General features: G+C 45.1%; 1 protein-coding gene across 2 annotated transcripts; it reads right to left on the reverse strand.

The window, feature by feature from the left end:
* Positions 1-1318: 1318 nt before the first annotated feature.
* INO80C (INO80 complex subunit C) lies at positions 1319-24331 on the reverse strand. 2 transcript variants are annotated; one of them, XM_043558606.1, is made up of 5 exons: positions 22658-24331; positions 10172-10282; positions 9132-9243; positions 8138-8205; positions 1319-1741 (listed from the first exon to the last, which is right to left on the reverse strand). In XM_043558606.1, exons 1-5 carry the CDS (start codon positions 22811-22813, stop codon positions 1610-1612), a joined length of 579 nt encoding a protein of 192 aa, XP_043414541.1. In that variant the 5' UTR covers positions 22814-24331; the 3' UTR covers positions 1319-1609. The 2 variants fall into 2 exon arrangements, with proteins under 2 accessions (XP_043414541.1, XP_043414542.1); XM_043558607.1 differs by lacking the exon at positions 22658-24331 and adding an exon at positions 13975-14196.
* Positions 24332-24460: the final 129 nt, after the last annotated feature.

Here is a 24460-nt window from a genome sequence, read left to right on the forward strand (position 1 = left end):
TGCACGTGCACACCCCCCAAAACCCTGCGAGGCCTGCAGGAGCAATGGTCTATGGGCCCCTGTGATGGACGCGTACAGGCAGAGATTCTCCTTCACCCTGGACCCCGGTCCAGGAGATTCTGAACAGTTGGGACTGAGGTAGTGCCCAGCAATGTAAGTGTTAGAAACGATTAGGACTTCCATTTCTAAAAATGGTTAAAATGTCCACTTGGGGGCCTTCGTGGAAAAGAGGTGGACCTTCCCGAAGTTTTCTTTGTTTACTAGAAGGTGGAAGTGAAACCGGAAGGGCCCTTGGTTCACTTACTCCTTATTCCCACCCAAAGGGAAACTGGGGGGCTTTCCGAGGCTGACGCTAGCAGCAAGCGCCAGAGGTAAAGTGGGAGCCCAAGAAGCAGCCTCCGGTCTCAGAGAACTTCAGTTTCAGCAGTGGGTCTCAGGCCGGAGGACCCCTGCCCCAGAGGCTCGGATGTTCAGTGCTTGTGGGCTTAGGAAAGGTTCCCACCTGTCCTGGCCCTCCCTTAGGCCCTCTCCGTGGGAGAGGAGAGCCACACAGCCACCTTGCCACCCTCACCACTGGTCACTGAGAAGGTGCTGGATGATGCAGGGGTTGCTGTACCCGGAGAAAAGGAAGCCAGGTTCTGGGCAGGTGCCACCTGTCCAGCAGGCTGCTCTCCCAGCTTTGTTTTTCCTTTCTCTGAGCCAGGAGAGGGTTGTGGGAGGGGTGTTCCCTCAGGAAGAAAAGGCACCTGGCCTCCTAATCCCCCAAAGCAGAGGCAGCTCAGGCCCACAGGCCCCAGGGTCTGGTTCCACTGTCCTCCCTAGAGAAATATGGGAGTGGGCTCGGAGAGGCCCAGGAGTGCTTCCGTCTCTCATAGGAAGGGGAAACAAACCCTGCTGTTCCAGAGCAGGCTTCGGTCAGAGGGGCAGCAGCCGGTACCAGGACAAAGGCCCTTTTGGAGGAGGTGTCAGTGTTCACACCCCACACCCCAGAAATGGGGCCTGGGCTGGTGTTTTCGCCAGCTAAGGCAGCTATAACAAAATGCCACAGACTGGGCGGCTTAAGCAACAGACATGTATCTCAGTTCTGGAGGCTGGGAAGAGGCTGGCCCAGTGCAACAGGGCGATTACTCAGCTCTGTCTTCTCCAGTCCCAATTCTGGACCTCCTCCATGCATTCTGATCAAAAAGAAGGACTAATCTGCTCTAAAGTGGGAGTCACCAGGAATAACCCAGCCCTGTTGTCAGGATTCATTGTAGAGCTTTAAATGTGTTATAAGACAGTTTACAACGTTGAAGCAAAATCCAGGGATGTACATGGGTTAAGTTAAAAGCACAATTTTATATTTTCTCGTCAAACAAGTTGACTTGAGGCAACAACTGAAGTATAATTTAATTCAACAGGAAACATCCCACTTGGAGGGAAAACAGAAAACCAAAACAAAAAAACAAAACAAAAAAAACCCTTAAATTAAAGCCAAACATTCTTTCCAAGGCACAGCACTGACATTTCCAGATTGACAAGCACAATGAGTTTGTTTCCATGAAACAAAATCATGAGTCCAGAGTTTGCCTTTGAAACAGCTTTCCACATCATCTCCATTTCTCAAGGCTCAGGGAACGATGCTCGTGGCCTTCCTCAGGGCCAGGTAGCCAGTGACGACATCAGATGGCAGCCTCCGGATATAGGAAAACTCTTCAATGGTGCTGAACCGCAGCTTGCTCTGGGGGTCAGTGTAGTTGGCCTGGGTGGGAAACAGGCACAGGGAAAGGCAGAAAATTGTTGTTAGTGCTGAACATTTTAAGTTCAAGCTTAAAGTTTTTTTCTATTGTACTTAAAGTAAAATATCTTCATTTTGCCTTCCTCTGTCACCATGAACGCTAAACTGCTCACTCTGGCAAAGACTGGTTAATCTTCCCAGACTTGAGAAATAATTCAGGGTATGGACGAAGGGAAGAGGAGTGACCACATCAGACACTACGATTCTTCTGGTTGGTGTCACAAAGGCTAGAAGAAACAGGTCCAAAGTGGAATTCATGAGGATCATCCCTCCCTGGTCCCTGCCTTCAAACCCCCCCTGCTTTGGGGCTCCTGGGTAGGTCAGCCGGTTAAGTGTCTGACTCTTGATTTTGGCTCATGTCATGATCTCACGGTTCGTGAGACTGAGTCCTGCATCAGCCTCTGTACTGATGGTGTGGAGCCTGCTTGGGATTCTCTTTCTCTCTCTCTCTCCCCCCGCCCCCTGCTTCAAACAGATGTTCTAGCTCCATCCCCCAAGGCAGGGAACAGGGGCTTGCCGTGCACACTCGCCCCTCCCTGTCACACCACGCCTGCCCCATGTGCACTCCACTCCTGCTCCTCCACACCGTCCCCGTGCCACTCCTGTGGCTCCCTGGGCTACACCGCAGAGCTGGAGGGGCCGCCCACACCCACCCTCCCACTGGAAGGGACCACTGCCCTACAACTGCAACCAGAGCCATCTTCACAACTTGTGCTTCTGATCATGTCATTCATTCCTCAGCAGATCTCTCAGTAGCTGCTCTCTTTTCTCAGGACAAAGGGCCACATCCTCAAGCACTGCTCCTCAGAGCCGGCAAGCCCTCCTGGGCCCTCCTCCTTCCCAAGCCTCTTCCGCAGCCACACGTCCCCACTCTGGTTCCAACTGCTCTGGCTCTCAGGCCCTCCCTGCATTCATGCCCCATTCGCCCTTTCCTGAGGAGGGGCCCCCAACTGGGCCACTTTACTCCCTAATTGCCTGCTTGTCCTTTAGGACTCGGCCCCCAGTCATCTCATCAGGGAAGCTTTATCTGCTCCCCCACTCTCCCCACATCTGTCTCTCACTCTTACACTTATTATCTGCATAACTCTTTGACTAAGGTCTAGGCTGAGAGGCTCCATGAGGCAGGAACCCTGTGCTTTGCTTATCACCGCATCTCTGCCCCTAGTGCAATACGGAGTGCACGGTGGGCCTTCAGGTGGTGTTTGCACAGCGAGTGATGACTGAATGAATGAATGAACAAATGGACTATCAGGATGATCACAGAAAACAGAACTCACTTCCCACTGACATATCAAAATTATCTTTTAGTGTGTTTTCCCCACATGCAAAGTGGAGAAAATAAATTCACTGACTGTATTACCTCAAGTCATGTGGCTTCTACAGATTTTGAAACAAAACATGAGGATGAGTCATTTGGAACTCCTTGAAAAAATTATAAAAGATGCCATTAAAGTCTAGACAGATAACGTCCAGTTACTCGAGTGTGGACTGTCTGCTCAGTGCAGATCAGCTCTGTGTGGCCCCCAGACATGCAGCAGTGCTGTTATTTCAGGGGAGAGGGAAGGCTGAAGAAGCAGGAAGCTGAAGGGAGTCAGTGGTAGGTTTCTCACACTCTATAAAAAGTCCTCAATTCAGCCACAGGGGATCTCCCGAAGCTATTTAACATCCAATGTGTCAGGAAAATGAGATTATTCCTAAAGATTCATTAAAGCTCTCCATAAAATAAAACTTCAATCCTTTGGCTTAATCTAGATCTTGCTTTCTGTACCACATTTCCTGTAATGACAGTAATATCAAGGAAGGCTTAAGTAGAGAGAGCAACAAGTCCCCTTTGAGGGCTCCTGGCCACGCAGCGGCCGGACGAACTGGCTGGCAGGGGAGGCTCTACCGCAGTTCCAAGCAGGGGTGCAGGCCTGTGCGTCTGGCTTTGATCATCTGGCCTCCATATATGAACCAGCTCTGGCCTGGCTCCACTTCTGTGGCTGCCTCACTCCTACCACCACACTGTGCTGAGCCGGCCCGCCCAAGTTCAGACCTCGGTGCCAAGAAGGCTGAGGAATAAATAACGCAGAATACAGAGATACTCTGGCACCGACAGAAAGGTTACCAACAAAAGCTCGCACAGACCAGACCTGACCTAGTATTCTGAGCAGAAGGGAGGAGGCCAAGTGACACCCCAGAGGTGAACAAGGGAAAAGCTGCACTCCTCCAGTCTGCCCTCCTCGGATTCCACGCCTTGAGCCTGAATACAACAATGACCGCCTTCCCGTGGGGCGCCAGTAAAGACCTGTAAGGCTCCCCTGGCTGCAAGGTGACCGGCAGTGTTCACTGCTCACCCAGAACCACTGTACTTCCCATCGCTTTGTAATGAGGGCTAAACACAGGTGTGACCCTGCACACCTCCCTGCCTGCCCACGCCCAGCGGACAGGTGTGCCAGTGTTAACATGAGCTGGGCTTCATTTTTAATTATGTAACTTTAATTAAAAAATAAATTTTTTTTTCAATGTTTATTTTTGAGAGACAGAGAGAGGCAGAGTGTGAGTAGGGAAGGGGCAGAGAGAGAGAGAGAGAGAGAGAGAGAGAGAGAGACAGAATTCAAAGCAGGCTCCAGGCTTTGAGCTGTCAGCACAGAGCCCGACATGGGGCTTGAACCCATGAACCGTGAGATCATGACCTGGGCCGAAGTCGGACGCCCAACCGACTGAGCCACCCAGGTGCCCCTATGTAACTTTAATTTACATAAGCAGCAAATGGACATATTCAGAGGAAAGGGAAGAGAAGGGAAAAGGAAAAGAAAGGGAAGGAAGAAAACATTATGAATAAGACTAAAGTCCTCTTTTCCAACCCTCTACCATCCAAAAACCCTTGCCTTTCCCCAAGGAAACCACTGTAAGTGGGCACGCTTCCAGACCTTGTTTGTATATACCCTTACACACATATACAAACACACCAGAGAAGTTACCCAGTATATTTTTGTGAGCGGGTGTTAGTTTCTGCATAAGTGGTACAATGCTGCTTCTACTACTTTGCACCCTCAGTAAACGATACAACTTGGAAGTTTATCCATGTTCTTGCATACACGTCGGCCTCACAGGACAGTATGAAAACACCCCCAACCCCACACCCCGGTTGACTGACCTTGATTTTGTTTCCAATATTTTGCTCACCATCACATTTTCTCATAATCACTTCTGCATGAAGCTCCTTGTACACACTGCTTCCCTAGAAGGCAGACTGCTGGGTCCCAGGCTTTAGCTTTTCTGCCGCAATAGGTATTGCCAAATGTCTTCCAAATAACCCAGACCAAAGTATTCCCACTTCAAAAGGGCCATGTGTGAGGATATCCACTTCTCTATGTTGACGTTTATAACCAAACATTTTCATTTCTTTTTTTTCTTTTTTTAATTTACATCCAAGTTATTTAGCATATAGTGCAACAATGATTTCAGGAGTAGATTCCTCAATGCCCCTCACCCATTTAGCCCCCCCCCCCAACACAACCCCTTCAGTAACCCTGTTTGTTCTCCATATTTAAGAGTCTCTTATGTCTTGTCCCTCTCCCTGTTTTTATTTTTGCTTCCCTTCCCTTATGTTCATCTGTTTTGTCTCTCAAAGTCCTCATGAATGAAGTCATATGATTTTTGTCTTTCTCTGACTAATTTCACTTAGCATAATACCCTCTAGTTCCATCCACGTAGTTGCAAATGGCAAGATTTCATTCTTTTTGATTGCCGAGTAATACTCCATTGTAGATATATATACCACATCTTCTTTATCCATTCATCCATCGATGGATATTTGGGCTCTTTCCATACTTTGGCTATTGTTGATAGCACTGCTATAAACATTGGGGTGCATGTGTCCCTTCGAAACAGCACACCTGTATCCCTTGGATAAATGCCTAGTAGTACAATTGCTGGGTCGTAGGGTAGTTCTATTTTTTATTTTTTGAGGAACCTCCATACTGTTTTCCAGAGTGGCTGCACCAGTTTGCATTCCCACCAGCAGGGCAAAGGAGATCCCCTTCCTCCGCATCCTCGCCAACATCTGTTGTTGCCTGAGTCGTTAATGTTAGCCATTCCGACAGGTGTGAGGTGGTATCTCATTGTGGTTTTGAATTGTATTTCCCTGATGATGAGCATTTTTTCATGTGTCGGTTGGCCATCTGGATGTCTTCTTTGGAGAAGTGTCTATTTATGTCTTTTGCCCATTTCTTCAAAGGATTATTTGCTTTTTGGGTGTTGAGTTTGATAAGTTCTTTATAGATTTTGGATATTAACCCTTCACCTGATATGTTGTTTGCAAATATCTTCTCCCACTCCATCAGCTGCCTTTTAGTTTTGCTGATTGTTTCCTTCGCTGTGCAGAAGCTTTTTATTTTGATGAGGTCCCAATAGTTCATTTTTGCTTTTGTTTCCCTTGCCTCTGGAGAAAACATTTTCATTTCTTCCCTACTGATGATTTTTTTTTTTAAGTTTATTTATTTGAGAGAGACAGAGACAGTGCGAGTAGGGAGGAGCAGAGAGTCAGAGGGGGAGAGAGAGAATCCCAAGCAGACCCTTGCTGTCAGCACAGAGCCCAACGTGGGGCTTGAACTCACAAAACCATGAGATCATGACCTCAGCTAAAACTAAGACTAGGACACTTACCTGCCTGAGCTACCCAGGCACCCCTCTTTTCTACTGAGGAGGCTTTTCCCTTATTATCAGTGAGACTGAATATCTACTTACTGGTCATCTGCATTTCTTCCTTGTAACTGTATTCATATCCTTTTAGCCAGCCCTTCTATGGGATTGTCTTTGAATGATTTGGTAGAGTTCTTTGTATATTCAAATTTTCTTAATTCTTACATACAGTGCGGCAAGAAGTTTTAGGTTAGGTATGACATGACAAGTCCTTGTCCATTACACAAAGGGACCTGGAACAGTGCTTCTCAAAACGATTCTCATGCCTCCTGATGTGTGCAAACCAGTGCAGTAGCCCATGAGCTGCCTAGTGGTGAGGATAAAGCTACCTGCCCATAAACCCTAGCTTCTCCAAGGAGAAATGTCCATTTGGAACCGTAAGAGAATAACTGCTGCCCGACTAGCTCTCCTGCTCTGAACAACTATTAAAAAAAAGGGTCAAATACATAAGGTGACTATTTTCAGGCAGGAGACAAATCAGCGTAGGACTACAACATTGCTCACAAGTTGAACTCCCCTCCAAGGTTAGAAGGGGATATGTACTCTGAATGGAGGGCAAAAGAATCCACCACACACACACACATACACACACACACACACACACACACACACACGCATGTGCACGCACACACACGCTGTGTTACAGCACTTCTACTCTCCCTGTTGTTTTTTTGTGATCACTGTTTAAGGGTCTATGTTAGAAAGTTTGTAGTGCACCGAGGAGTGTGTGCTTTCCGGAGGAAAAGCTATAATACACAACTGATTCAGAAAGTATAACTAATATTATTTTCAAAAATATAAAAAAAACCTCAAATCTTCCCCAATGTAAAATGTAGCCCATTAGTTCAGTCAGTTTGTTACAGATGTTTGGAGTCCTACATTTTTATAAAAATGTAAAGCATTTAAATGATGTCTATGAGTTTTGAAAAGTGAAGTGTGCCTCATTATTTCTACAGTTATGAGAAAAGGCCCATCTTCCAAACATAAGAGTGGTGAAAAGGACAGAGAAGCGGGGCTGAAGGAGATGAGGTTCTCTGAGGTTCCCAAATTCAGCAAGTTGCCCAAGTCTTACTTGTCCAACAACGTTGCTGGTGTTGGAACTGTGTTCCCCAGAAGCACTTTAGGGGTCACAGAAGTGGGGAGGACAGAGGACCAGATCCACAGGGGACCACACTCGATCAGTGGGCTCCCAGGGATTCTGTCAGAGATTTCACTTGGAAAAGCGATGCATAAAATGTTTCCAATGCTTACAAATAAGTTTGAAAATCATTGCCTTTACCATAGTGTGTCTTTAGTCTTTGGAGAAGTTTAAATTTGTTTTTTAGAGTACGATCATTTCTAAGATGCGAGAAATTTTTTAAACCTCAGCAGTTAAAAAAGAAATTATTGTTTCATTCATGTTATCTCATATATTAATGAGAAAAGGAAGGGGAAGTGAAACTCGAGTCTCCCACCTTCTGGAGCAATCTTCCCTCCAGCCTGCCCACACGGATGCCCCAGGCTGCAGCCACTCTAAGATAAGCCTGCGAGTGCTTCAGCACAAACCCATTACCTATTCAAAGTATGCAGGCTCCAGGCAGGGTCAGGGCTGGTCGATATCAACACTGTCTAAATAGTATTGTGAAATCTCCTCTTCAACTCAGTGCTAGGAGACAGAGATGTAATTATACTCACAAGAAGACCTGAAACATCAGAATACTTCTTAGCTGGTTTGAAGGATGGAGGAGCATCAATACTGAAGTCTATGGGAGGAAAAAAAGAAAAAAGGAAAGAAGATAACTAGGCTGGCTTTAAAATATTCAGATCCCTTTCCTTTTCTCTCCTAAAATGCTGTTGGATAATATTTCTGAAATTAATATTCTGCGATCAAGTGCTCCCAAAACTCTCCAGGGGGATAATGCATTACGTCACAGACCAACTGCAGGCTCTGGATGCAGCCCTGCCCTGTCCCCAGGGAGCCTGTGCTCCAGCAGAACCACCGGAAGAGCTCATCTGCCCACAAGCCACTCTCACTGTCAGAGGCTACATGGGCTGAGGGCGATGCCAAACAACCCCCTAATTGGGTCTGCGCACCCGGACACCGGAATGTCCACACCCGGACTGCTGACTAATTCACTTGTCACCCATCTGAGTCACCCCGTGAAAGATGTGCCATGGGACAGGACGCAGACAGAGATTTGACCTCTACTTTCCGATGAAGTTGAACAGAACTTACAACAGTGCTTTACACAGATTGGAAAATACTGCAGCATAAAGCATTTACTCTGAAAAACAACAGCCCAGAAAGCAAAACAGAGTTAGCCTCTAAGCTAGTTGTTAGAAACCCTCCTAAATCTTGGGCAGCCTTGGAAAATACATTTTAAGGGGAGACTCTTGAGTAAGAAGTTTGCCTGACAGAAACGCCAGTACGACCATATCAGGACCTATTCCTCCAGACGGAAATGTTAACGGTGACACCAAAAACCACACACGCATGACGACACAAACAGGTTCAACACAGATACAGTTATGAGGAAATACGTACAGTATCTCCCTATAGTGAGGCAACTATAGAATTCTTAGGCTAAAAGTCGTTTCCTACATTAATGAGGACACAGCCAAATCATGTAGGTTTGCTAGAAGTTGCTAGTCTGAACATTATAAACATGAAAGGCTCCAGACAGCTCACAGTTAGGGTCGTTCAGTTGCCACGGCAATGCCCTTTCCGAAGCGAGGATCTGTTTCAGGTTCTTCCAGGTTCTGTTCTTCTTGCCAGCTACCGCGCCACCGTGGCCAGAGTGCTTGAGTTAAAGACGTGGATCAGAAGAAACAAAACTCAGTGGAGGCTACCATTTCAGAATCTGAATCATGCTCATTCATAACTGTAACACTGCCCTCATTCTGTCAGCTCTCTTGTGCCCCAAGGGCTGTTTTTTTAATTTTTAAGTATGACACTGTACACTTTAATCTTACTTATAAAAACACAACTTTTGGATTATCAAAACCCATGAGTTAGTTGGTGATAGAATAGAAATAAAAGGTGGTTTGTTTGTTTTAACATGCTTATAGAAAATCACATCCTTTGTTAGGACTAACTTTATAGAATTCACTCATGAATTTCCCATTACTTTAAAAGAAATGCATTACAAAATTAGATTTAAACTCATGACTACATCTCTAAACTCCCTTCTGAGGGCAGGTCACTGCCTCATAAATTACTGGAGATCCTGGAAAACCCAAGTAAGCCTCCCATCATGGCATGGCAAACCTTCTGGAAATTTCTTTTTTGTTGTCATTCTATAAAAATGACAAAGTAAAGTGGAAAAGAATAACAAAGTCTGTTGCAGGCACTGGTAATATTGTATTTTCAAAACTAATTAATGAAAAACTCCTAATGATGTAATATGAGTCTCTATAATAATATAATTATTATATCCTTTAAGAATGAAAAGAAGAGTAGCCTATTTCTACTTTAGAGCAACATAAGTTAGATTTACTTATGCTAAGGAGGAGCACTCCTCCTTCAGTTAATTATTTTAAGCCTCACCTAAAACTTCTGTAAAACCAATGAAAAGGGATGGTGAAGAATCATGGAAATGACCCACCCTCAAAATAGTAGCTTTAACCAGTTCCACAAAAGACACCCAAATCCTTGGGAACCAGCACACTGGGAGATCAGTGGGAAGGGCCCTCCTTCTGCCCCCACCCGTCTCCTAGCAGCCTCCTTACCACAAAGTTTGGATCCTTAAATGGCAATGGCTTGGCAGCTTTTTCCATAGGTCCTGTACTATAATCAGAGGGCACCATTTTATTCTCACTCATGGCTTCCATGCTGATACCCTTAAAATATAATAAGGATAGTCTGAGGTCAGGTTCTTCTAGGTGAGTTCCCTAACTCGGCTCCCAGCAAGACACAAGATGATACCACAGGACATGTGAAGAAAGACAGTGTCCCAGAGCCCTAGCAGGTGGCCTGCACCAGAGAAGGCCATGCCAGACTGGGAGCAGCCCCTGTTGTGCAGAAGCCACAGCAGAGACAGCCAGGACCCCAGTTCCCGGTTCCCTCAATGTGCCAAGCATTAGAGATGGGTGTCCTACCTGAGCCAGCTCATTTAACTCGGACAACTGCTCTTATCCCCAGTTTCCAGAAGAGAAAATAGAGGCTCAGGGGTATGGCTTCAAGGCCACACAGTGATTGCCTCTGGATTCAAACCTGCTGATCTTTCTTGTCAAACTGTGTCTCAAAACATTGAGACAAAAAACGCTCCAGCCCTTGTAAGGGTGTCATCAGCCAGAAAACCCAGGCTACAGCTCTTATGCTTAAGGGGAGCAGCAGGATAGAGGCATTCGGAAGAAGGAACAGAGAGAGGGAGAGGAGGCTGAATGTCCACAGGTCAGCTGGCTAGAGCCAGAGCATCCTGACAAGCAGGCTAAATACTTTAAAACAAAAAACATTTTTATTTTTATTTTTTAACGTTTATTTATTTTTGAGAGGGAGAAAGACAGCTGTCAGCTATGTGCTGACAGCAGACAGCAGCGATGCAGGACTCGAACCCACAAACTGTGAGATCATGACCTGAGCCAAAACCCAGAGTCTGACGCCTAACGAACTGGGTTACCCAGGCATCCCAAACAAAAAACCTTTTAAGTCAACCATCACCTAGAAAAAAAAACAAGCCAAACTAAGAACCACTTCTGATTTTTAATGTGATTTCCAGACTACCATATTGGTTTTTTTTTTTTTTAATGATACATAATTTACATACAATGAAATGCACAGATCTTAAGTGTAGGTTTCAGGAGTTTTGCCAAATATTTACACTTGTTTCATCTATGTCCCTATCAAGATACAGAATATTTGTATCATCCCAGAAAGTTCCCTCAGGCCTCTTCCTAGTCAATACCTTCCACCCTCAGGTGGTATCTCCCAGAGATGGGATCTGACAGCGGGTACTCTTGTGTTGGCTTCCTTAGTTCAGCACAGAGCATTTGAGACCTGCAGTCTTGCTGCAGAGGTCAGTAATTTGTTTCCCTGTATTTGTGGCCACTGAGCAGAGGAACGCCACCACAGTTTGTTTATCTACTCTCTGCTGATGAACATTTGGGGCAGTTTTAGTCTTCGGCTATTATAAATAACGCTGCTGTGAACATTGTGTACCAACCTTTGTGCAGACCTGTGTTTTCACTTCTCTTGGGTAAATACCTAGGAGCAGAATGGTTGGGTAATAGGGAAACTGCCAACTCATTTTCCTAAATGGCTGCCCTCTTTTACACTCCCAGCAGCAGTGTAGGAGAGTGCTGGTTGTGTGTGTGTGTAAATTCCATCACCACCGCCCCCACCCCCGCAGGGACATCCATGTGGGGGCCACGGGGCCACTCGCTCTGCTGCAGTGGTTCTCTGAACAGTCTCCTCTCAAAGACCATCCCAGACTCTCTGCCAAGGTCTCTGCATGTGGGCCTGTGCCCCTCCTCTGTCCATACCACCTCTGCTGTCAGGCATGCCCCTCAACTCATTCCCCCTTCACGATCTTTCCTAACTCTTCTCTATTCCAGAGCCCAGCTCGGTGTCAACTCTGTGGGAGCTAAGAGGCCTCCAACTTCTCAACCTTTTCCCACCATCTGTAGCCACGAATGTTCTATCTCTTCTCTCTCCCTCCCTGCCCCATGAGTCCTTCCCTCGGCCCTCAGCCTGTATCTGCACCGTCCTCAGCTCTCGGCCTGAGGACGGGCCCTGTGGTGCACACCTTGCCCACTCCCTTCTCTCCAGCACAGTCAGTGACACACTCTTAAATGCAAGCCCGGTGTGAGTCCGCAATTTACAGCGGGCCAGTGGGCCCCACTGACCTTCAGATTAGAAACACACCCTGGCCTCCTCTCCTGCCTCAGCGTTCACTCCCCCATCTTCCTGTATTTTTGTATTTTCTGGTACAAAATCCATCGAGTCATTTTCTATATGGCACAAACAGTTTCCAATTTTCCTGTGCTCATTTGTGCTTTACTAAGATTATTTTCATTGGGATTACTCCATGTCAGTTTTAATTTTGTAACAAAGATTAGATTTAGCATTTTGTACATAACTTTTATTGCCCTTCTACTTTTTCCTTCATGGTCATGACATTTCTGCCAGGTACGTGTATCCTAGGAGACCCAATGTGATGAGGAAAATTTGATTTTCCCATCACATTTAATCAATAATCAATGTTACCTTGTATAGGTTTAGCCAGTTGTCAATGTCATTTTGTGTTGACTATTTGTAAGACTAATATCTATTATAAATTAGATAAATGATGGATAGTTCGTGTTTATGTCTTAGTCGATGAAAAAACAGCAGCTTTATGATATAGGGAACAACAGACCAAAAGAAGGAGAGACCAAGAGACAGGTGAGCAGATGAGAGACGAGACTCAGAGAGTGAGAAGGCAGAGCAGGGACACACCCTGCCTGCTTCACTGTATGGCTCAGTCTTCCGTCCCCTGCATCTAACCCAGTGCCTGGCACAGAGTAGGTTCCAAATAACAGCTAACTGATTACCTAGTTGGCTAGAGTTAAGAAACAAGACAGCACAGAGTAACTCAGTGCCAACATCCATATCTTAAGATGCACATGCTCAGGAGTTTATTGTAAGGAATCCTCTCTGGGGGGAATGCAGTGGCCGAACACAAGGAAACACAGGAAGGATGACTCAGAAATGACAGGGCCAGGTTACCTATGGGGCATGGGGAACCGGGTAGAAAGGACAAGGAGATGGGAAGGGCAGACAGGAGTAAAACTTCTCTGAGTACAGCTTTGTGTAGAGTTTTGACCTTCTGAACCATGTTAAAGTTTCACATACTAAAAACAAAAAGTAATAATAATAGTAATAAAACCAACAAGGATGGGCAGCAGGTAGGGAAAATGGACTACAAACGAAAACAAATCAACCTAACTGTATTTTGAATGACAAACATAACCACACTGAAGGGGAGGAAGGGAGAGAGAATTCCAGTGACCTCTGAACACAGTATTTTAGCAATATAACCTAAGGCTAAAGGCAAAAATGACCATAAACAATTGGTAGGTTTTTTTCTCACAAGGGTGCAGGTTAAGAATTCTGAAACTACTATATACATAGTCTAAGAAGGAGGAGATGAGGAATGACGGAAGGCTAGAATGAAGCCTGTGCTACGGGGCTGAAATCAGAGGTTAGCAATGTGGACTCATGGTTTTAACACAGCATAGATCGAGAAAGAGATACAGAGAGTAAGGGGGAAGAACACACACATACAGAAACACACCAATAGTTGCTAACTCTCTCCACTGAGAGGGCTGGAAAACAACAGGCACACCTGTGTTCAGATCCTGGTTTTTGAAAGTTATTCTCCTAGAACTACTGATCCTTAAAAAAATAGCTGGTTCTAGGGCTGGGGTAGAAAAGTACAAGATGAGCCTGTGGTTCGAGAAAAGTAAGAAAAGAGCTGTATCAGTTTGCTAGGGCTGCCATAACAAAATGCCACAGATTGGGTGGGTTAAACAACAGAAATTTATTTCCTCACAGTCTGGAAACTACAAGTCCAGGGCAAGATGTCTGCAGGGTTCTCCTGAGGCTGCGCTCCTTGGCTTGTAGATGGCTGTCTTCTTGCTGTGTCCTCACATGGCCTTTCCTCTGTACACTCCCCTCCCTGGTGTCTCTTCCTCCCATAGGGACAATGGTCGTAAGGGATTAGGGCTCCACCTTTATGACTTCATTTAACCTTAGTTACCTCTGTGATGTCCCTATCTCCAAATACAGTTACATTCTGAGGTGCACTAGGGTTAGAACTCCCTATAAATCTTGAAGGGAGGGGCACCTGAGTGGGTCAGTCAGTTAAGCATCTGACTTTTGATTTCAAAGAAGGTCATGATCCCACAGTTTTGTGAGTTCAAACCCCACATTGGGCTCTGCACTGACAGTACAGAGCCTACTTGAGACTATCCTCCTCTCTCTACCCCTCTCCTGCTTGTGCTGTCTCTGTCGCTCTCTCTTGAAAAAAAAAAAAAATCTTAAAGGGACATAAATTCAGTCCATAACAGCACTCAAAAACTGATGGGGGTATATTAAAGGACACAGAAGCCAATTTGAAGAGGTCCCCACTAGCTAAGGACACTTTGAGAAAAAAAAACCAAATAACACTGATCTAGAATATATAAAGAATTGTTATCACTCAACAACAAAAAGACAATTCCATTTTAAAATGGGTCAAGGATTTCAATAAACATTTCTTTGAAGAAGACCTACAAATGGTCAACATCATTGGTGATTAGGGAAATGTAAATCAAAACCACAATGAGATACCGCTTCACACTCACATGGCAACATACAGGATGGCCACAATCAAAGACATAACGTGCTGGTGAGGATGTGGAGACACCGTAGCCCTCATATGCTGCTTATGAGAATGTAAAAGGGTATGGCCACTTTGAAACATAGTTTGGTATTTCCTCAAAATGGTGAAGAGGATTATCCTATGACCCAGTAATTCAACTATTAAGTGTATACCCAAGAGAATTAAAAAAAAAAAATAAGTCTGTGCAAAAACGTGCATGTTCATAGAAGCATTTTTCATAATAGCCAAGAAGTGCAAACAACCTACCTGTCCATCAATGGAGTGTTATTCAACCATAGAAGGGAGTGAAGTACTGATATATCCTACACCACGGATAAGCCTTGAAAATATTATGGTGACTGAAAGAAACACACACAAAAGGCTGCATATTGTATGATTCCATTTACGTGAAGGGACTAAGATCAGAGATGGTCAGGGGCTGGGAGGTTGGGGGAATGGGGAGAGACATCTAAGAGGAAGAGGGTTTCTTTTCAGGGTCATGGAAATATTCTAAAATTAGATGGTGGCACAACTCAGTGAATATCCTATAAACCACTGATGAGTACACTTAAGAGGGTGACTTTTATGGTATGTGGATTATAACTCAATAAAGCAGTTAACAAATAAACATGGATGAATGAGTAAAGCTAGTCTCAAAAAAAAAAAAAAAAAAAAAGCTAGTCTCGAAGTATCTCCCCACGGGATACCTTAATACAAACAGTGGAGAAACCCTGCAGACACCATCTGACTAAGTGCTCCAAGCTAACACTGTCAGTAACAGAACATGTGGCCATCGTGTGCCAGGATGTGATGCACTGAGAAGGGGACAGTGTCACTTCTGTACTCCTGCCAAAAATGTATTACGCATATCTAATCACGAGGAAATATCAGACAAGCCCAAACTGAGGAATATGCTATAAAATAAGTGACCAGTACGCATCAACAGTGTCAGGTCGTGAAAGATAAAGACCGAAGAACTGCTCTACATAAAAGGAGGCTAACAACATATGACAACTAAACACAATGTGTGATCCTAGACTGGACCCTGGACCAGATCAAAGACAAGCGTATGTTCTATGTATCGGTGTCAGTGTTGCTTCATTGTGAATGCCCTAAATTGGATGGCTGTACTATTGTTATGTGTCGGAGAATGCCTTTGGTTTTAGGACATCCACACTGAAATATTTAGAGCAGTAAAACAAAACAAAACAAAACAAAACAAAACAGGGGTACCTGGGTGGCTCAGTCGGTTACACATCTGACTCTTGATTTCAGCTCAGGTCATATCTCACAACTCGTGAGTTCGAGCCCTGCATGGGGCTCTGCACTGACAGCTCAGAGTCTGCTTGGAATTTTCTCTTTCCCTCTCTCTCCGCACTTCCCCCACTTGCACTGCTCAAGTGCACACACTCTCTCTCTCAAAATAAATGAATAAATATTAAAAATAATAATAATAAATAAAATTTTTAAAAACTACAGTGGCCAAGAGAGATCTCTCCCCTGGGGTACAGCCAGCTGCTAACCTGATGGCGAATGAGCCAGGGGCTCCACGGACCTCGAGAGGAAGCTATAGCTGGCATGCAGGTCAGGAAGAGTGACAGTCACCTGCTCTTTCAAAAGGCAAAGGAGGAAGCCTAGCCCACTGCTGGAAGACACATGAGATGAACAGGTCTAAGAAAACCCACTGCTGTCAGAAGAAGCAAAGGGGTACTTTTCTCAAGAAGCTTAGAACCAGGGTGGCTACGGGACTACTCCATGAGGAGCAGGCTGATGGGCATGGACTTTCAGGAGGCTGGACCTACAGGAAGGCCTAAAGTACGTGACAGACAGGAAAACAGCCCCAAAAACCATGCAGGGAGCATCACATCAAAACAGAAAAGCATACTGTTGGGGTTTTTCATTAAGAAAATGACTACTTATGTAATGTCTCCACCTGGGAGAGAATAAACAAACGGAGCTGCTAAGGCAGCAAGGAGAGATCCCAGAGGGACATGGAAAAGCAGGCCCCAAGCCCCCCCCCACCCCACCACCCCCAATGATTACAGAACCATCCACAGAACACGCTCAGCTGGCAGCCACCAGCCTCAAGTTAATAGCCGTAAGGCTTTCCTCCCCTGCAGGAACTGCAGAAAGATGGCATCTCTCCCTTTCTCTGCATGCCTCTTTCCTGATTCCTAGTGGAATCAGGTGCTGTGTGCACAGTGAAATCCTGGGAAGGAATACGGGGCGCTCTTTGATGCAGGCTGTTCCCAGGCCCCAGGGAGAAACGGGAACGCTGGCGGGCAGAGAGGCCTCGCTGAGATTGGGGAGGCCACCGAGAAAAGCAGGTACCTCAGCAAGTGTGTGCGGGTGGGAAGGTCTGGGAGCTCTGCCAGGGGAGCGGAGGCACCGTCAGACAGGTGCATCTGCTTGGGGGGGGTGGGGGGAAGGGTGGGCGAGACGGCCAGAAGTCTGCATCGCCGCCGTTCCAGGAGGCACCACAGAGAAGGGGCAACAAGGGAACGGAGGTGCTGTGCTCAGGCCCTGATTTTCAAAGCGGACCCCACCTGCTCATTTGGTCCCTCCATCCTCTGTCCTTCCCTTGTCAGCAGGGCCAGTGAGGAGCCAGGCTGAGGAAGGCACAGAGAAAGGAAGCCATCCCAGCGAGACCCGAGCCACATGGCTCCAGAGCTGCCTCCTACCTGGCAAACTCATGGCTCTCCTCCCTCTCACACCAGGCTCTAAGAGAACACCCCCACTCCGGGCCCACAACTGGGTGTTCTGCCCTTCTCTCCTCCCTCACCCCAACCTCCCCGGGACTGCGCCCTCATTCTTCCCTCCCCAGGGCTTCAGCCATGCCCAGAGCCTGGTGCCTATTAGTGATGCGATCAGAGGGAGCGGCCTGCAGTCAAAGGGAGGATCAAGTCTGTGAGGCTGGAACACAATCAAATAACATTTTGAGTGATGTGCAGTTTCCACATTACTAAACCATGTTAACACCAAGAGACTTCATGAGATGAGCCATCCCATCCCTGAGACATGAACACCCTACGAAGAAGAAAGAAGTAATGCTTAGCACTCAGGGCTGCCCCTCTGTGCAGCTCGAGAAGAGCTGACCTAAGGCCCAGGGAGGAGATACCTGGCCGTACCAAGGCAACACAGGCCTGCAGTCCGTAAGGCCTCTGCTCGCCCAATAACAGCTACATCTCTCTGGAGGGCAGCCTGCATAACTGACCCAGACTTCAGGATAACGTGGTCACAAAGAAGAGAGACAAATGCCCTTTGTCTTATCACTGAAAACCCAAATCCTCAGTTACATCCATCTAACAGTATTCTAGAATCAAATCGCTGAGCCTAAACCAAAACTATAGCGTTGTGGTAGGGTTACTGAAAATAGCTCAAGTGTGAGAAGCAAGCTAACTATTCAATCAAGTCGATTAAATAAGAGCACTCAATCCCTTGAGAAGTCTGTCAACACAGAGAGATTCATGAAATAACGCTAAGTGAAAGCAGGGTCCACAATGTCATACATCAAGGACAATGATGAAAAACTGTATCTCCACATAGAAAACACAAGCTGTCGGGGAAGAAGTGGGTGACTTTTTATGTCCACTTTAAAAATAGAAAAAAGGAACTTCTAAATCTAACATTATCATGATTTTCTTTTAAAGTCGGGGTAGAATGATTACTTTTTGGACGAACAAATCAGTCTAGCATTCTCTGGTGCCTCCAATTACAGAAGAGTCTATGATCAACTACACTCTGCATAATAATAACCTTCTCAAGGAGCAAGCAACTGCTGCTGCTTAACATATTTAGTTAGATGTTGTGTTCACTGCTTAACCATCACATATCAGTCTATTGTGTAACACTCAGGCGACAGGACAATTAGGTTTCTCTGTAGATTCTACCAACTTCAATATGCATCTGGAAAGTCTACAATGCCATATACTGATCTAATCAACCCCCCCAAAAGCATTTCTCTGTACCATGGATTTGGTTCTATCAAATATTTAATTCTATCTTCCAAGGTAGAAGAGTGATAAGAGTGATATCAAGCGAGGCAGTCAAGAAAAGAGAATGTGGACTCTGTACAATCCACCTGGGTTCCAATCCTGACTACTGTGTGTAGTTTGTGTGATCTCGGGAAAGTTACTCAATCTCTCTCTCTCTCTCTATGATCCTGTCTTTTTATCTGGAGAATAACAATTCACAGAGGTTTATTTTAAGAATTAAATGAGGTAGGGGACCTGGCTGGCTCAGGCAGTGGAGCATGCGACTCTTGACCTTGGGGTAGGAAGTTCAAGCCCCGAGTTAGGTGTACAGATAATTTAAAAAATAAAATCTTAAAAAAAGTAATAATAATTAGGGGCACTGGGTGGCTCATTCGGTTAAGCGTCCGACTCCTGATTTCGGCTTAGGTCATGATCTCGAGGTTTGTGGGTTGGAGCACTGCATGGAGCTCTACACTAACAGTGTAGAGCCTGCTTGGAATTCTCTCTCCCTCTCTCTCTCTCTCTCTCTCCCTCTCTCTCTCTCTCCCTCTCTCTCTCCCTCTCTCTCTCTCCCCCTCCCCAACTCGTGCTTGCTCTCTCTCAAAATAAATAAACTTAAATAATAATAATAATAATTAAATAAGATAGTACTTAGAAAGTGCTCAGCACACATTGCCTGGGATACAGTAAATCTCAATAGGTACTAATTATTATTATTTATAATGATTTCTTTCACTTTAGCAAGTGTATCTGCTCGCCAACCTAAGTTAACACTAATCATTTCAATGTATCATAACCAGAGTGAAAGGGAAATAGCACTTTCCAGATTATGTCATTATTGATCAACACCCGTATTTTACACGGAAAATACAAATCCAGTTGTACAATTTAGCAAGCACGAACAGTAATTTCTGCTGAATTAAAGATTCACTTTGATGAAATAATGAAATTATTTTAGTACTATTAAACTATTTAATACTATTTCCTAGGACTGACATAAAGGAATTTCTATAAATGCTTTGCTCAGAATATCAAAAATATCCTTGGGACACTTGGGTAGGTTAAGTGTCCAACTTTGGCTCAGATCATGATCTCACAGTTCACAAGTTCAAGCCCCACAGCAGGTTCTGTGCTGACAGCTCAGAGCCTAGAGCCTGCTTTGGATTCTCTCTCCCTCTCTCTCTGTCCCTCCCCCCCCCACACACTCTGTCTCTGTCTCTGTCTCTGTCTCTTTCAAAAAATAAAAATAAACAAAAACATTAAAACATATTCTGTTCAACTCCTGAAGACTTCCAAACATAAAGCCCTTTAAATTTCATCTATGTACACAATTTTACTTGAGAAACAGCATGCACATTCTAGAAAGTAAAACCCACCTTAAGAATCCACAATATCAAGTTATTTTAACCAATTTCAAAAAGCATTCTAATGTCGTATATAAATGTCCCTTGTAAAGTTTTAAATCCCATGAAAGTTTTACAGACACTGCTTTTTTGTAAGAAACAAAATAGCTGAAACTATTGAATTTAGGAAATTTAGATACTGAAAGATCTGTAAAGTCCCTTTCAACTCAAGAAATACAATTGTTTATATAAAGAGCACTCATTTCCCACTGATAAAAGCTTAAGCAATCTGATATGTGTGCACAGCTCCAGCCCTTGAAGGCGCTCCCCATTCAGACCCACCACCCCTCAGAATCCACCTCAAATCCCTCTGCCTCCCCACCTTTCCTTCTGTGACTACCGTCCCTGCATGAGTCCTCATCTTCCTGTCTCTCACCACCTTAGGGCACCAATACCATAGAATACCTATAACCAACTTTGGTACATGGTTAGAAATTACTGTATTTTCCTAATTGTTTCATAAATGTGACAGGTAGAATTGTTAAGAAGGCCCTTCAGATTCCTGGCTTCTAGTGTTCATACCCCTTCTACCAGTTATTCAAGCAAACGCTAATATAGGTATCACTGTGAAGGGGTTTTGCAGATATAATTTAGGTCTCAAGTCAGCCAACCTCACACAAAGGAGACTATCCAGGTGGGCCTGCCCCAATCATATATATCCTTCAATCTGGGTTCAGAGCTCAGTGTCAAGAGAAGTCAGAAACATCTGTATGTGACAGGGATTGGATGCAAGAGATTCTCCACAGCTGGCTTTGAAGATGGACGAGGCTGTGTGGCAAGGAATGAGACCAGCCCAGTCAACCCTTTGATTTCAGCTTTGTGATACCCTGAGCAGAGAACCAAACGTCAGTCACACTGTACCAGGACTTCTGACCTACAACGAGATACCTGTACACAGCCACCAGAATGGCTAAAATTAAAGATAGATGATGCCAAGTATTGTTGAGAGCATAGAACAACTGGAACTCTCATTCTTTACTGGCAAGAATACACAATAGTGCAACTACTTTGGGAAATGCCGTTTAACAGTTTCTGAGGTAAAAGTGTATCTAAATAGTGGATCCAGCAATTAATTCCACTATTACCCATTTACCTAAGAGAAATGAAAACCTGTATCTGCACAGACTTCTATAGGAATGTTTAGAGCAGCTTATCCATAAAAGCCAATCAAATGTAAACTCAAATGTCCATCAGTTGTGGTATGTTTACACAATGTACCAGATACTTGATACAGATAATATGAATGAATGAATGACTCTGGAAAACAGTTTCACAGAGAAACTTAAACACAAAATAGTATGTTCTATTTATTCCATTTATATTCTGTTCAAAAAGCAAAGTCAATCTATGGTAAGAGATATCAGAACACTGACCATGACCTCATTGAATCCTTTGAACAACTCCATTGGGAAAGACCAAACCCACTTTGGGACGAAGAAACAGAATCAATGTGTGGTTACCTGTGACAGGGAGGGTACTGACTGGAGAGGGTCACTGGGGAATTTTCAGGGGCTCTTGGAAATTCTCTTGATCTGGCCACATAGATATATACATATATAAAAAGTCATTGATCTGTACTCTCAAGATTTGTGCATTTTACTGCATGTCAGTCCTATCTCAATAAAGTATTTAAAAAGGGTAGGGGGGAGGACTACCATTACAGCTACAAAATGCAACGGGCACTTAACATCTCTAGAAGGTCGCTCTTGGTTCTTGGTGAATGATGCCACGCTATGTGCTGTAGAGGACAAAGGAAAACACTCTATCTTTTCCCTCTTATTGCTTTAAATAAAAAAGCAGAAGCTAAGAAAAATACTAATCTAACCAAAATACTAATCTAACCAAAACACTCCTCTGCAGAAAATCCTTTGCTGGAATTGTGGAACCTAGATTGCCCAGATACCGTGAAACCTGTGCCAGGCACTGTGCTCAGGGCTTTCCGACCATGACCTCATTGAATCCTTTCAACAACTCCACTGGGAAAGACCAAACCAAACCCACTTTGGGACGAAGAAACAGAGTCAACAAAGTACTTTTCTGAGGATGAAGGAAGTCATTCTTGGTATTCCTACATGTAGGACATTAGGGCGCTTTGCACCTCACAGACACTCGGTAAACGTCCAAAGAAAGGACGAAGGTGAGACACGTTGACTGAAAGAGCAAAGTCCTGAATCTCCATCTAAATGCGACCTCGACGATGGGATGATCAGGCTACTAAATCGGTATTAACAACCCCACCCTCCTGCTCTCAAGGACAACGCAATGCAGTTGGTGCTTGAACCGAATCCCACTTGTCCACACTAGGGAAAAAAATGCTTCATTTGCACCGCAAATGAGAGCCGCATCCACCGCAGGCAAGACAGCAAGGTCCCGCACCTTCGCCGGGCCATCAGCGCCTGGCCGCCTGCGCCCTCGCTCGGCCCCGCCCTGCGCACGCGCCTTCGCTCCGCCCCGCACGGCCCCGCGCACGCGCAAGCTAGGCGAGCCACAGCATACCTGCGTAAAGCTGGCGCCAGCCACTTTTTTCTTCTTACTGGCGCTGTAACCCCCAGCGCTGCTGCCGTTGTGGGAAGGACTAGCTGGCCTCTTCTTGCTGTTCCGGGCTATCCCCGGAGTGGAAGTGGTGGCCACAATTGGAATTTGAGCCGCCATCCCTACCGAGTCTTCCTCCACCCCCACCCCCCACCTTCTCTGTGTGGGTTTTGGAACTTCCGGCTCGCTCTTACTTCCGCCTTCATGTGTGAAAATCTGGCCTGGATTCCCAGCGCCTTCGCGGACCTCTTTCGGCCAAATCTAAAAGGCGGAGGTCGGAGCAGTCCCTTCCGTGGGGGCTGGATGGTGTCAGCCAGGCGGTGTGCTGCTACTCCGGCGCTCTGAACCGGGGCACGTGCTTGGAAATCCGCAGTGACTGAGGAACAGAAGATCTCCATCTTTTTTCAAACACTGGGTTGTTCTATTAATAACCGTGTTGCCTTTTCTCACGTCAGAAGAATAATTAATAATTGATAATAATAATAATATTAATATTTGAGAGTAGAGGTAGGGTTGTTCGGAGTGGACTGAACAGACTGAACAGTGGTGCTGGCATTCCCCTTGGTCTCTGCCTTCTCATGTGGAAGAAATTTGTGTATATTCACTGGTGTCCAAATGGACTGGAAGGGTAGAGTGGTTTTTAACCTTTTAGGACCCCAGATCCCTTTGAGAATGTAAGTCCCTTCCCTACCCCCACCAAATGTATACAGGTGTAGACAGAATTTTACGAGTGGATTTCAGGGAATTCACGGATCTGCTAAAACCTAATTATGAATTTCAATCCCCTCTCCCCCGTTATTTGCCATATACTATATGGGTTGTAAGGAGTTGGTTAAACCATGTCTTTTTTGGCTCCTACTAGAATGTAAGTTCTATGAGGTGAAGGCTAGTTATCTTTTATTCACTTACCTTACCTGGGTCATACTGCCTTGCAAGTCGTTGGTACAAATTTTGTTTTTAATGAAGTAATTCATAAATGAACAAATGCCCTGCAGTAACTAGTTGAAGCTACCGTGTTCTAAAACAGGAAATGTACATGTATGAATCTGGGTATTTGAAGGAAATAGGCTGCAGAACAAAGTAGATTTAAGAGAGAACAGTTAGGGAAACTAGCTATAATGTTACTGACATCTTTTCTCCTTTGGAGAAAGGAATGCCCTCCTGGTGTTAAAATGTTCTCTCCCGTGCCCCAGTTGTTACCCTATAGTCCTCTAAATCTAGTCTTCCTTATTCTTTATCTCGGTGACTGACCACTCCAACCAGTCACCAAAGCCAGAAACTAGGTGTTGACCCAAGGCCCCTCTCTCTACTGTCCCACCCCCTCAGCTCACTTCTTTCCTTTACTCCTACCCTGATGACTCCATCCTCCTTCATCTGGGTCCCTGCAACAGCCTCCTGATGGAAGTTTGGGCTTCCATCTTTTCCTAATCCTCCCTGACTCCAAGCCTTCCTTCACACCGGCTGCCAGAATGGGCTATCTGAATCATAACTCTAATCATGCCATTGATTTCTTGTATTCTTCAAGGCCCTTTTACCTACAGGAGGAAAGCCAAAGAATTTTTACCTTGGTATATAACTGGGCTCTGCCCCCCTTCTCTTGCTTAGTTCCAAACACTTAATTCCCTGTGCTCCATCCAGGGACTAACTCTATTTCCTAAACTGGAGGTTGTTCTAACTCATCATACTTTCGCTTTCATTTCTTCCTCTCCTAGGAATGCTTAGCTCCTTGCCTCCGTTCAGATGCTACTTCCAGCAAAAAGCTTTCTG

This window comes from Prionailurus bengalensis, chromosome D3, assembly GCF_016509475.1.
Source record: "Prionailurus bengalensis isolate Pbe53 chromosome D3, Fcat_Pben_1.1_paternal_pri, whole genome shotgun sequence".
Lineage (NCBI taxonomy): Eukaryota > Metazoa > Chordata > Mammalia > Carnivora > Felidae > Prionailurus > Prionailurus bengalensis.

What these genes read in the sequence shown, in the direction of transcription:
- INO80C (XM_043558606.1), bottom strand. Translation starts at nt 22,813, where the DNA reads ATGGCGGCTCAAATTCCAATTGTGGCCACCACTTCCACTCCGGGGATA. An exon ending in TTAAGGATCCAAACTTTGTG is followed by an intron (nt 9,244 to 10,171) that starts GTAAGGAGGCTG and finishes CTTTAACTCAAG; the next exon opens with CACTCTGGCCACGGTGGCGC. An exon ending in CTGATGTTTCAGGTCTTCTT is followed by an intron (nt 1,742 to 8,137) that starts GTGAGTATAATT and finishes TTTCCCACCCAG; the next exon opens with GCCAACTACACTGACCCCCA.